The sequence below is a fragment of the Phalacrocorax carbo genome, chromosome 20, assembly GCF_963921805.1.
Source record: "Phalacrocorax carbo chromosome 20, bPhaCar2.1, whole genome shotgun sequence".
Taxonomy (NCBI): Eukaryota; Metazoa; Chordata; class Aves; order Suliformes; family Phalacrocoracidae; genus Phalacrocorax; species Phalacrocorax carbo.
The window spans coordinates 3742032-3754406 of NC_087532.1; the positions used below are offsets into that span (position 1 = coordinate 3742032).

Below are 12375 nucleotides of genomic sequence, written 5' to 3' on the forward strand. Positions count from 1 at the left end.
TTCAGAAAGAACAATAGCTTTATTTTATCAGTGTGCAGTTACTGTAATATTTGAATCAGATCATGGATGAATCTTCAGTTCAAATGCCAGAGCTTATGGGGATTTTCAAGTTCTGATTTGAACTTCAGCTTGATTTCTGTATAGGGACTGTAGGCTAAAAAACGCTTCTCCCTCAAATCAGTTACATCCAATTGAACGCCTGTAACTGTATTTTTTTTTCTTGAACCTCTTTTCAAAAGAGAAAGTAAAATATCTCTAAATGTCCCAAAGTTTCCAGAGGCTCAGTTAAGTGATCAAGTATATTTAGAAATACAATATTTCATTAACATTACTGTCATGAGTAAATAGTTAAAATACGAAACACAATGATTTTGTTAAAAAAAAGTTCCTTGTTTTGCTAACAAAAAGGCAAATATGCAGGCTCTGAAATGACAACATCAAGTTACGGCTTAGCTGAGGACATAATAAGCTTTACATGATATGTACGTGAACCTTAGAAGGTATATTTCATGTTTATGAAAAAAAATGCAATTTTTTTGTGGGACAGTTTGTAGCACTTAGTCCTTGTCTTATTAGGAGTCTTAGGCTTGTCTTTGAGATGTCCTATGAGCTGAGGAATCTGATTGTAAAGAAATCAGAGCTGCCAATGATGAGTAAGGACTTGTTGCTATTTACTGGGATCCTTTCCTAGATATGTGTTTTCTCCTACGAGTCTGGGGAGTGTAGTGAGGTGGGGGTCGGTCTCTTCTCTGTAGTAACAAGCGATCGGACGAGAGGAAACGGCCTCAAGCTGCGCCAGGGGACGTTTAGGTTGGCTATTAGGAAAAACTTCTTCACTGAAAGGGTTGTCAAACATTGGCACAGGCTGCCCAGGGAGGTGGTGGCGTCTCCACCCCTGGAGGTATTTAAAAGGGCAGACGTGGTGCTTGATGATATGGTTTAGTGGTGGGCTGGGCAGTGATAGGTTAGCGGTTGGACTCGATGATCTTAAGGGTCTTTTCCAACCTTAACGATTCTATGATTCTACGCCCTCACCAGCAACCTTACTGCTCTCCCTGACTTCACACATTGAACCCATCCCAGAGGCACGGATGTGGATCGCTCGGTCACAGCCGGGGGCGGGAGCTGGGTTTCTGCGGCCACCGAGCGGCCGAGGCCAGGGGTGTCTCAGCCCTGCGGAGGCTGCCCACTCGCCGGGTGATGCCGCCCGGCCCCGGCCCGGGCTGGCTGGTGACGTGGAGCTCTGCTGGCGGTGTCCGTCTTTGGCCGTCAGAGAAGCTGCTCCCAGGTGATGTCTTGGGGTTGGATTTGGTGATGGCGTCTGTCTGTCTGTGAGGCTGAGGGATGTCTCTGCACCCCTCGTGCTCCACGGAGGCAGGCTGCCTGCTCCTGGCCTCGGAGGGCTCTGCCAGCAGTATTTCACAGGGCTTGCCTGGCTGTTAACCGGGGTTGCGTGGCCAGTGCAGTTGCCTTCATGTGTTGAGGAAAAGGTAGATAAAACCGGTATTGCACGCAGCTGGGTCGTGCTGCAGCCTACATGCGAGCGAGGACTCTGAAAAGCAGATAGCGCTTAACTAATAAATTTCTGGAACGATTCTGTTTATACCCCAGAGGTGGAAGAAGTCTCCTACATGGTGAAAGCGTGCCTTTCCGTCCTGCTTGAGGCAGTCCCACAAGCTGCCGGGGGTGTTGAGTGTCGCAGACATGGTCAGTAAAATCTTTCACGATCTTAAGAAACAGCTCTTTTAGCACATGTTCTTTAACGTTACTTAGAAAGGAACACCACTGACGCATTTTAGGAAGCTACTAATATACCATGCTTTGTGATTTCTTAGAATCTGACATCATTTAGCCGTGCCTGAGGCTCCCTTGCCTGCCCCTGGAAAAAGGGGAAGTCGCTGGCACAGTAAGAATTGAAACTGGCCTTCAGGAGAGAAACCTCCGATCGCTCTGAGGTCTGGGGTCTTCCAATGACCCAGCTTTGGAGAGAGAACAAAATTTAGCAGCTTTTCTCTGGGTAATGTATCTTGTTTTCCTGATGCTAGATCTGGTATTACCATTTAGAGTTTGGTGCTTCTAACCCAGATCCGTATTCTCAAATTTTGACTTCTAAAATGAAAAAAGTATGATGCAAAAGTTTGGCGCAGGGAAATGGTACCCAGGAGAGGAGAGGAGTTAGCCTTCTATCTTTGGTTTTCTGCACCTTCTCCAAAAGTTTAATTAAATAATTCCTCTAGATCTACAGTTCTTCAGGATTTTCTCTATATGTAAATGTTTAAGAGACTTCACACTGTTAAGACAAAGTTTTAAACAGTGTTTGGTGCTTAGAAGTGGCTTGCTGTTCAGAATCAGATAAAGACCTTCCACACAGCTTTAGGAAATGTGGGGTAGCGGTTGGTCAGGTGAATAAGGTGAAACCCTTTTATATAGTCATTCACTTATATACATAAATAATGATCACGGGCGTTTGGGGCCCCAGAGAGCTCTGGGGATTTCTTCATCTTTTAACTGCAAAAAACATGAAAGAGTAACAGGATAAGAGAAATGCCAGAGGTACAGAAACAGCTGTCCTCGTACTAGGGGTTTTGCTCAAACAGAAGGCAGCTAAGGAAATGTGCAGACAGCGTTTTGCTATGCTACCACGTCCACTCATGTTTCCTGCAAATAATTAATGTTTTGAAAAGGAAGAAGTCAAACAATATTTTCACGGGTTAGCCTGTCTTTCTTTTTGTCTCCTTTCCCAAGGAAAGGGAAATGAAGCAATCATTTGATTGCACACCTGTTTTTCAAACTAACTTTTCAACTTGCTGCCTAGTTTCAGCCCAGCTTGGCAGAGGTGTTCAGTTCTGAAAAGCCTTAGGAAAAGAGACACAAAATTGATGCTGCTGGTGGGCATACCTTTGTTAGAATTTTTTTTTTTTTCTTCTAAAACTGTCTTTTTTATTTTTTCGGTATACGCAGCTGTCTGTTTTCTTGATTTACATTTACATGGACAGCGTAGGCTGCATAAAGCAAAAATTGGGATAGACCAGGGACCACGCAGAGCTTGTTCAGTGACTTTGCAGTTATACCACAGATGCAGCCTGGATGATTAACCTACAGGTAACTGAGAACTGTTTGAAATTCAATGCTTAGTTGCTTTGGTTTGTAGCAATGCTTCCTTTTCAGTGCCACATATACGTACAGTGGAGAGAAAATTCTTGAGGGGTTCAAGATCCCCATGAAATATTTTGAAATCCTCAAAACGAACAGATTTGATTCAACCTGGAGGGTTTTGGGTTGTTCTTTTTGGAGAGTAGACGTTAGCAAGGAGTATTTGGGGAAACAATATTTGGTTTGTGAAAACTTGCAGGATTAACATTTCTTCTTGATTTGGGCAGGGAAGAAAAGCTCTAGCAAAGGGGCTGTTCATCATCAAGAATCGCAGGGTGCCTGCCATTTCAAAGGAAGGCAATGGCTCTCCAAACCAACAGTTATGCTGCTTTCTACACATGGTTTAGGCTCAAGTAAATGGGTTTTATTAATAGTATTTACACAGGATCTTACAATGTTTCTTTTTCTGAAAAGAATCAGGGAATAAATACAGTAAGAAAATTGAAAAAGGTTTCTCCTTGAGGCATGTGTACAGCTGAGGTCAGAATCACAAGATCCCACATTGATTGCAATGGCCCATTCAGAACAGCAGCCAGTGGAGAACAGTTTGTGAGCAGACCCTTATGCACCTCTCAGTCTGAAAGAAGCTTGGTTTCCAATTTCCAGTCTATTCTTACTCCTTCTTGCAGCTGCTTCGATTCCTGTTGGGATCGTATTCAACGTACCTCCTTCTTGTCGTTGCGTGCTAATGTCCTACTGATGTCGCCAGGATTTCTTAGGGATGATTGGTGGTGGCTGGAGAGCCAGAGGATCAAGGACTTTCTCTGGCTGGAAGATATTTTCAGCATGTGAATATCCTAATTCTGCCAAGAATTTACACACTAGGTAAACTCAACTATAGAATAGCCATATTGAAAATAAATACTCAGAGCCCAACATCTCTTCTGCTTTCAAAACATCCCCTCCTAATTCAGCTTTCTCTCCTCTGAGCCCAGATGGGGTTTTCCAATGTGTAGGGTATGCTATATGTGCTGGCCAGCAAAAAAATGATTGATTCTGAAAACTAGAACCTAAATACGGTCCTATTTTGAAAGACCTACTTGGAACGAACTCCTGTTTGCATGGATATAACTTCCAGGGAACCACATCGTCAGCTGGTAGTGCAATCACGGGTATTTTAGGAGGCAGTGTGGCATAATGTGTCTCTCTAGCTTCATGAAATAGAGGCCAATGGCCTGCCTCCTCCCCTCAGTAGTTCTGCTTATTTCAGTATGTAATTTCTATTTAAATCAGTGCAAGTGGAGTGCTTAGGTATCAGTCTTTCACTCCTAGAGTAGGTAGGTGTTTTTCCTAAGAGGACCCACATTCAAGCCCTGCTGATGGAGCATTTTTCTTTTTTTAAATACCCAGAAAAGTTGGGAGGATGATAGATCTTAGATGAATCGATGGCTGGGAAAATCCCAGGCTTGAAAAGAGAAATTGCTGCAGTAAAGTTCTCTGAAAAATACCTTCTGGAGGCAGAAGAGGCATTTTTCATAATCCTCTGCTGTGGAACAGGTGATAAGGATTGGTTCTGTCAGGCTTCCTGCAAGACATTAGCAGGGAGCAGTTTGGTGATGGAAAAGTGTGCAAAGTTTGCCATGACACAGGGTTTCTTAGCCTATAGCAAGGAAGGACACAGGGACTATCCCTTGTGGGAAGACAACTTTGCAAGGTAACCCGTCCTCAAGGCAAGCCTGAGCAACACAGAGAATCACAGAATGGTTGAGGTGGGAAGGGACATCTGGAGGCCACCTGCTCCAGCCCCCCTGCTCAAGCGGGGCCACCCAGAGCTGGTTGCCCAGGACCATGTCCAGACAGCTTCTGAGTATCTCCAAGGCTGGAGACTCCCCAGCCTCTCTGAGCAACCTGTCCCAGTGCTCAGTCACCCTCCCAGTAAGAAACTGTTTCCCTACATTCAGACAGAACCTCCTGTGTTTCGTAGCTCTCATCTTCCCTTTTCAGTTACTTACCTGTAATTTCAAACTGTAACCTGCCCAGCACAGCCGATTTCTCCTTTACCTGGATTCCAATTAGGGGGAGTTTTCCCTTCAAAGAAGAAAAGAAAAAAAGGTGCTTTTCCTTCAGCTTCTCCCCCTTCTCCTTGCTGATCAGACAGTTTCATCACCCAGGTGCTGCTCCCTAGCTCCAGCTCTAGCTTTTAATTCTTCACTTAGTTGACCAATATTTCCTCTGTTACCTCATACGTGATTGCAGTTCTGTCCTTATCCACAGAGAGGAAAAGCAGATCATCTGGAAACAGGACCAGCAGTCTTTCCTCAGAGTCCTGTGGAAAAGAGGCATCTCAGAGCCAGCAAAAACACTCAGTGACTAAGAAATCACTTCCACTCGGGGGATCTGTCTCAGTCAAAGGCAGAATATGAAATTCAACGACTATGACAATACACCAACACTCGGAACTGCCTGCAGCAGCCGCTCGCTCCTGTGCCAGCCGCAGGTACTATTCTTTGTGTTTCTTATTCAGGTTGGGCAGTCATGGCTCAGAAAGCTGACAGGTTATCACAAAGCGGTGAGGTTATTTTTAGAATAGGTCAGGCACACAGCTGCAAGGAAATATTTAGAAACCGTTGCTCTTGCTGTGTGATCGGGAAGGGGAGGACTGTCCTCCCAGCTCGGCTCCCTTGGAGGCCGAATGCAATGGTTTGGACACATTATCAGAAGCAGCTTTCAAAAATACACCTGCACTTCCTTTTGCCTCTTTAATACTGTGGGACTTTGACATAATTACCCTTCTTTTTTTACCCTTTCCTTTAAGCATCAGTTCCACGTGAGCCTAAACTTTCACTGGTTCCAGTCATCTTAACGCCACCCGCGTGCCAGAGTGGTGTGTGCTGTACCTTACCCCCATGCAGCCTCTAGCCGCTTGCACCGTGGTCAAATACTGTATCCTTCCCAGGTGCTGAATAGGTTTTCCCTCCCACTCCAGGACGGTGTTACACAAGAGATGTCTCATCAGCTCCCTTTTCTTCCATTCTTCATCACACGGCACCTTTTTATTTTTTTTTTTGAGACAGAGCAAAATGAGATAAAACTGCAAGTATGATGTTTTTCAGGGTTATAGAGCGCTAAAAGGAAGGTATTTAGGATATATGCTTGGAAACTGGGAAACCCATGATGAAGTTCCTAGTTTGCTGTAGGTTCCCTGCCTACTTGAACAAAGCCATGTGTACCGTGGCTTCATGAGCAGCAGCTGAGGCGACCAAACAGCTTTAGCTGTTAAAAGGGGAGGGTCTCATTTTCCTCCTCCCCCTCAGAAGAGGTTGGTTGAGACACTGGTTTGATTTGAATTCAGAATTCATCTTAGTTCAAAGCACTTTGAGCTTCGCATTCGAGTCCCGTTATGGGGGGATATTTTCCTTTTTCCTTCAAAGTAGGGCTGTCCGGCTACGAGGGGAGCGGGGGCTCACGGTGTGCATGGCTATGCTGAGTCCTGGGTGGATTGCTGCAGTCTATATTGAACCCTTAGAGCAGGACCGCCAGAGCTAACTCCTGTAAAATTAGCTTGTATCCCCCAGCCACACACAATTATGTGAACTCTGGGGAACATCAGGAATCAGCTGCTCTTAAGGGTGGGTATTCTGGGTTGCACTTTCTGCCCCCAGACTGAAGACAAGCGTGCTGTCGGACACAACTAAGGCACAGCGCTGCCATGCGAGACGTCAAGCTATATGCTGCTAGACGACGGGGCGGGTGTTTAAAATAAGGGGGAGACTTAGCAGAACTGTCAGTAACTATCACGAGGGAGGGGGGAATGACAAGCTGCCTTTCTAGTGGACTCCTGCCCGTTAGGGGTCTGCGCACAGCCCAACGTGGGCAGCAGCTCTGGGGGGACTCATTGCCTTGCTGGGCGCGACTCGCCCGAAGCGCAGCTCCAGGGGTGGTTTCAATGGCAGGGTAGTCCTGCCACCTTGTGACCCTTCTGGACGTTGCAGAGTGTCGCTTCTCCAAGCCAGCACGTATAAAAAGCCTTTATTTTCTGACCGTAACTAAGAGGATTATTTTTTTCTTTTTAATCAGTGTAGTAGTTACGACCCAGGAACAAAAAGGATCGTTAATTTTTCTAAAATCTCTCATGATCATAGAGCAGCAATTGCAAATTTGTGTGTAGCACGTTTGCTTGCCATAGCCTGGAACAGCATCCTCAACTATTGTAACACTATTGTTCATTTCCACCCTGCATTCTAAAAATCCATGAAAAACCCTGTTTATGTTCAAAGCTGCCACTGTTCCCTGTTTTCATCCCATTCCCTTTACATCTCCTCTGCATTGACTCACCAGAAAAGAGATATTATTGCTGGGACTGACTGGGCAGTGAGCGTTTGCCATCTGGATTTGGTGCCGGAGGCGTTGAACCCACGTGTCGAAGTCGGCTGAGTTCTGGCAGCAAACGAGCCTGGGTTCTATCATGGACCCTGTGCAAGGAAACGTACAACGCGTGGGTCTCGGGAAGGGCAGTCGCGCTCTGCCTTTGAGCCTAGCGGGTGAATCCTGTGTGCTGCCCCCCTGCTCTGTCCTTCTTATCTCTGTAGCCACATCCCGCCTGTGCTGTGATACCTCATGGCTGAACAAACTCATGTCTGTCCTGCGTCGTTCTTGACGGCAGACACTGGGTCGGCACTGGGACAGTTATGTACCTTCCTTGTTCTAAATGCAGACATCAGCGTTTGCCTCCTCTTTAGTTTAAGTAGAAAATTAGAGTAAAGGGGAACTTATAACCTATATTGCCTTGCATGTGAGGAATCCTAGGGCATCCTTGGTTTAAGGCTGTGCAGCAGTTGTGTCCACCTGTAAAAACTAAGATTCCAAATTCCTTCCCTCTAGCTTTGTCTCACCCCTCCGTGCAACTATAGCGTGTGCTGCACGTGAGTGTCCAGCCCGGAAAGGCACGGCACATCCTCCAGCATGGCGGCATGTTGGAGAGGAGGCATGTCCCTTCTTCGGCAGTCCTCCACATGGCTGCACGGCCCCGCTCGTCTCTAGCCATGTAGGCCAGGCCTTGAAGGCGAGAGCGTGGGTATCACTGCTCTGTGACTGTCACGGGCCCCTTCAGGAACTGCAGGACAGGCTTACCGGAGATTTCAAATGTGTGGCTGATGGCACTCACAATCTCTCTCAGGCGCATTCCAGCAAGAGGAAGGAGACCCTGTATGGTAGGGAATTGTGTTAGAAATTGGTTGGTAACAACAACTCCTCTGTGTCCCGCTGCGGTCCCTCCAACATACAGCAGAATGCTTTTCTGCAAGCCAGGCTGAAGAATTGCCCATCCTTTGAACTGTTGACTTTACGGAAATCTGCGTGGGGCGACCTTCAGCTCTTTGTCTGAAGGCATAGGAAATTGGGGGTTATTCGCCTCTCCCTGCCTGTAGAATGACTGTCCTCCTTCATAACGTGCTCTGAGGTAGAGGGGTGAGCTCCACCAATAGACCAAGGTTGGTGTTGAAAAGGACTTTGTATGAACCAGACGGGATTTCACCTGCCTTGCAGCCTCCCCGTCTGTCTGCCGCATGCCCCAAACCGTGCTACAAGATCATGCTCATGGTCAGGACAAAAAGGCCCCAGTTTGCATTTCGGATCCTGTATTTCATAAACTGATGATTTCTTTTCTGTCTCCTCTTACACCACCAAGCTTAACTGACGGAGGGACTTTGTTTTTATTGACGCCAATGTTATACAGATCGAGGACCTTCTTGCTCTAGTTATGCAGTTTCCTAGTTTGGCTCTCTTTTACTCACATCTAGGATCCACAGACATATACCAAAAAGAGCCATCAGAGGACATTGCTGTGCTGAAGACAGCTCTTCTGGATATGTCTCTCCTCACAATGTCTGTTGTTATGACCTTTTTTCCATACCTCTTGGCTATTGCCTTGTTAATTTAGCTCACTGGTACAGAGTTGCAGTCCCTCTCCCTGGGTAAATGAATTAAGTGATGAGAGGCCGGCTAACATTACAGATCCAAGAAATAGGCATATGAATAGAAACTGGCACTTCTTCTTCACTCCCTGGAGCAGAATCCCTTCCCAGTTCAAAGTAAGCTGAAAAATGGAGGTTTGTGAGCTGCTGTGCTAAAAAACCATGCCAACGCTCCCCTGAGCTCAGTGAGGTGTCTGTGCCCGGGCTGACGGGACACGCACACGTCTGCTCCATCCTGAGCCGGCCTCTTGGCAGGGCACCGAGGGTAGGTACTCTTTTTGCCATGTGCATGCTAGAGCTATGAGCAAAGGGAAATTTAGAAAATCTTGAGTATGAACATGCATAGAACAGACACAAAAGGGTTCTTGTGCTTTACCTCATAAACTAATGCCTTCTTTGTACGATCCACTGAAAGAATCAGCAAGTGGAAGGAGAACAGCACAACGTAGCATTCACGCATCTCCTGTTGAAGTAAGATCAGTTATGCCTTTCCTCCAAAATGTTTCCAATTATTTTTTTTAAAAAAAAGAAATTATATTTCTTCAAAGCTCTTCACTTTCCCTTCCTTTCTGCTGATGCAGTACTTGGTGCATCTTTATGTACCGACAGTGCTGATAGGCTGCCGTGCTTAGTGGCTGCTTGTACCTAGGAACTAGGCAGTGTTTAATGCCGGACTGTCTTGCACTAGGTCAGTTTGACTGAAGCTTTAGGTCAGTACTTTCATTTTATGCCATCTTTCCTTAAATACTCTCCATGCCCTCTCTGAGCACTAGTGAGCCGGACCATGGCATTCCTGTGAGACAGGGTGGTTTTCCTCGTCTGTGTACAGCCAGATAAACAGCGATGTGCACTTAGAGAGGCAGGAGTCCATGGCAAAGTTAGAACAGATCTCATTTCCCTCTTCTGACCTCGTCAAAACCAGGGTAATGGCAATCACACTGCATTGGTTTTACCAGTCTCCTCCACTACCTGTGGAGAGGGCTCCATTGTTACACATACAAATTTGCAACCGTAATAACCAACCCTTATCTCTTTGGGGAAAAGAATACAAAAAAGTTCTGACAAAAAAACCATTTTTGTTTCCCCAGGGAGTCAATGAAAAGATTCATGCTTCTCCAGGAAGTGGCTATGAAATCCACTCAGCTTTTGCTGGCACTGGTGAAAAAGGCTGAACATATTAGCATCAACTCTTGAAAATAAAGGTGAGGGCAAATTGTAGCTTCAGTCAAGCCTAGCGATTTGACAGTCATTTGGCCAGGACGTATGAAATCCAAATTTACCCCCACCTTATCCCTTGCGTATTGCTCGGTGGTTACAGTAAGACGATGATTACCTCCATGCAATAACTTCTCAGAAAAACGAGGGAAGACCAAATAATTTCCCCAAGAGAGTGGATGTGCATCCCTTCCCAGCCGCTGATAGGCTGTGTGATCAGCAAGTTCGCTAGTTCCTCCCGTGTTCTTCCCCACAGTGCTTCTGTCTGAAACAAACAGAGAGCAGCACGCATCTCTTCTGGTAACGCTACCAGGAATCTCCGGTAAGGTACAACAAGTAGAGGTGGAAAAATGGGGGTGAGAGCCAAACAATAATGATTTATAACACTAGCCAGAAGTGAGAGAAGGGCTGGTTTTGCAGCCCAGCTCGTGGGAGATTTGGATGTTGACCATTTATGTGAATTTGCATAAATCGCTTCCCCTCCCTCTGAGCATCTTCTCTCAACAATGGTGATAAAATACGGTACCAGGAGAAAAATCCCAAACTGCTTTGTGATGACAAAATTTCTTACAGAAGCTGGAAAACCTATACCTGGGCCCCAAAACAGGGAGAACTGTTGATTACGTGCATTCAAAACAAAGGGCATGTCATAGCCTCTCGCACTTTACTGTAATGGGGTACTGCATCAGGATAACGCCGTGGTGGGCGAGATAAATAGGCCTCTGATTTCTTCCTTGATTCTACATACAAGTCTTTGGTTGCGTGACCCTGCTCGTACTCACATCTTCTGTTTCTGCTAGGATTGCAGGGTCCTTGGGATGGAGGGATGCCTCACTCTGGCCTTCTGAGCTGGACCATATTCTGAAATGGAAGAGAATATGGAAAGGTATAGAAAAGCACTTACACGTGTTGATTTTTTTAAAAGAGATAGAGATTAATGCTCAGTGAGCAGGCCAATTTATGGCTTTCTGATATAAATTTGGTGTATTTTAAAATATGCTAGTTTTGACTGGAATATTGGCTGGTAACAGCTCAGTGAACTGCAGGGAACTCTAGGGAAAAAAATGCAGGCGATGCAGAATCAGAAAGCAGGCGTGTCAGGGAATAACACACCTGAACTTCTGGGGAACATACCACTAAATGTCCCCTCACGTTAAGCAGAGATGAGGTCCTAAATTCAATAGAGCACTTAAGACTCTTGGTTTTCCACTGGCGTTGCATAGAAGAGACTGTAGGGATGCTGAAGGCACTCTCAGTGCCCCTGCCTTAATGGACGAGGAAGGAATAATACTGTTTCTTGTAATATGGTAAAATTAAGGAAGGGAATGTGTAATGCAGGTGAACGCTAGGCCTAAAGTAAAGCACACTGAGGTGGTGTGGGAACAGTCTTCATGTGTGTGAAAGACCACTAGAAAGAGGAGGGGAACAGTTTTTGCCTTTTGTCTGTGGTGCCCAAGATACAGACCATGGCCTTACCTGCCTTAAAGCTTAGCTATTAGGAAGAAACAACGGCTTGCCTGGGACATTGCAGAACCTTCATCACCGGAGGTTTTCAAGGACAGGTTAGATAAGCGTCTGTCAAGCAAGATTTAGGAGGAGCTGAGGCTGCTCCAGAGGTAGAAGGAGGACTAAAGACCTCCTGAGCTTCTTTTCAGGCCTCCGATCTGTCTCTGACATGTGACAGTCTGATTGAAAACATCCATTTCTGACAAAACATCAGCAATGCTTGCCAGAGCCCCAGGAGTTAGTTGCGCTTGCCTGCCCAGAGCACAGAAAGTTACATCCGAGGCAGGAAGGAGTGCTTTCACCTTCAGTTTCTTAAATGCTGACTGTCTTAAAAGACTGCGACATCTGGGGGACATATTGGTCAGAAGTAAGCAGGCTCTTGTTAGAAGATTGAACGAATCTTCTTAGAACGATCTGTTCTTTCTACAGAAACTTAGCATTACTGTAAATTCTGGCTAGAAAAAGGGAAACGAGAAAGCTTTTCCTTTAAGGGAGTCATATTTGGAAAGCAAATACAGCCACTGAGTTTTGGTCTCAAGCACCAAATGTCTTTCTGTTTGAGTGGAGCTGATTGGCTTTTTTCACATGC

General features: G+C 45.8%; 1 protein-coding gene and 1 long non-coding RNA gene across 2 annotated transcripts; one reads left to right on the forward strand and one right to left on the reverse strand.

Moving 5' to 3' along the window:
• Nucleotides 1-1948: 1948 nt before the first annotated feature.
• On the forward strand, nucleotides 1949-5451 carry LOC135316591 (uncharacterized). Its single transcript, XR_010375846.1, has 3 exons — nucleotides 1949-2017; nucleotides 2962-3102; nucleotides 5368-5451. It is a non-coding gene; the product is annotated as an uncharacterized LOC135316591 (long non-coding RNA).
• A 496-nt stretch (nucleotides 5452-5947) lies between these two features.
• LOC135316590 (rho guanine nucleotide exchange factor 7-like) lies at nucleotides 5948-10835 on the reverse strand. Its single transcript, XM_064470297.1, has 5 exons — nucleotides 10399-10835; nucleotides 9442-9528; nucleotides 8224-8296; nucleotides 7429-7565; nucleotides 5948-6142 (listed from the first exon to the last, which is right to left on the reverse strand). The coding sequence occupies exons 1-5, from the start codon at nucleotides 10570-10572 to the stop codon at nucleotides 5948-5950; spliced, it is 666 nt and encodes a 221-aa protein (XP_064326367.1). The 5' UTR covers nucleotides 10573-10835.
• Between the last annotated feature and the right edge of the window lie 1540 nt (nucleotides 10836-12375).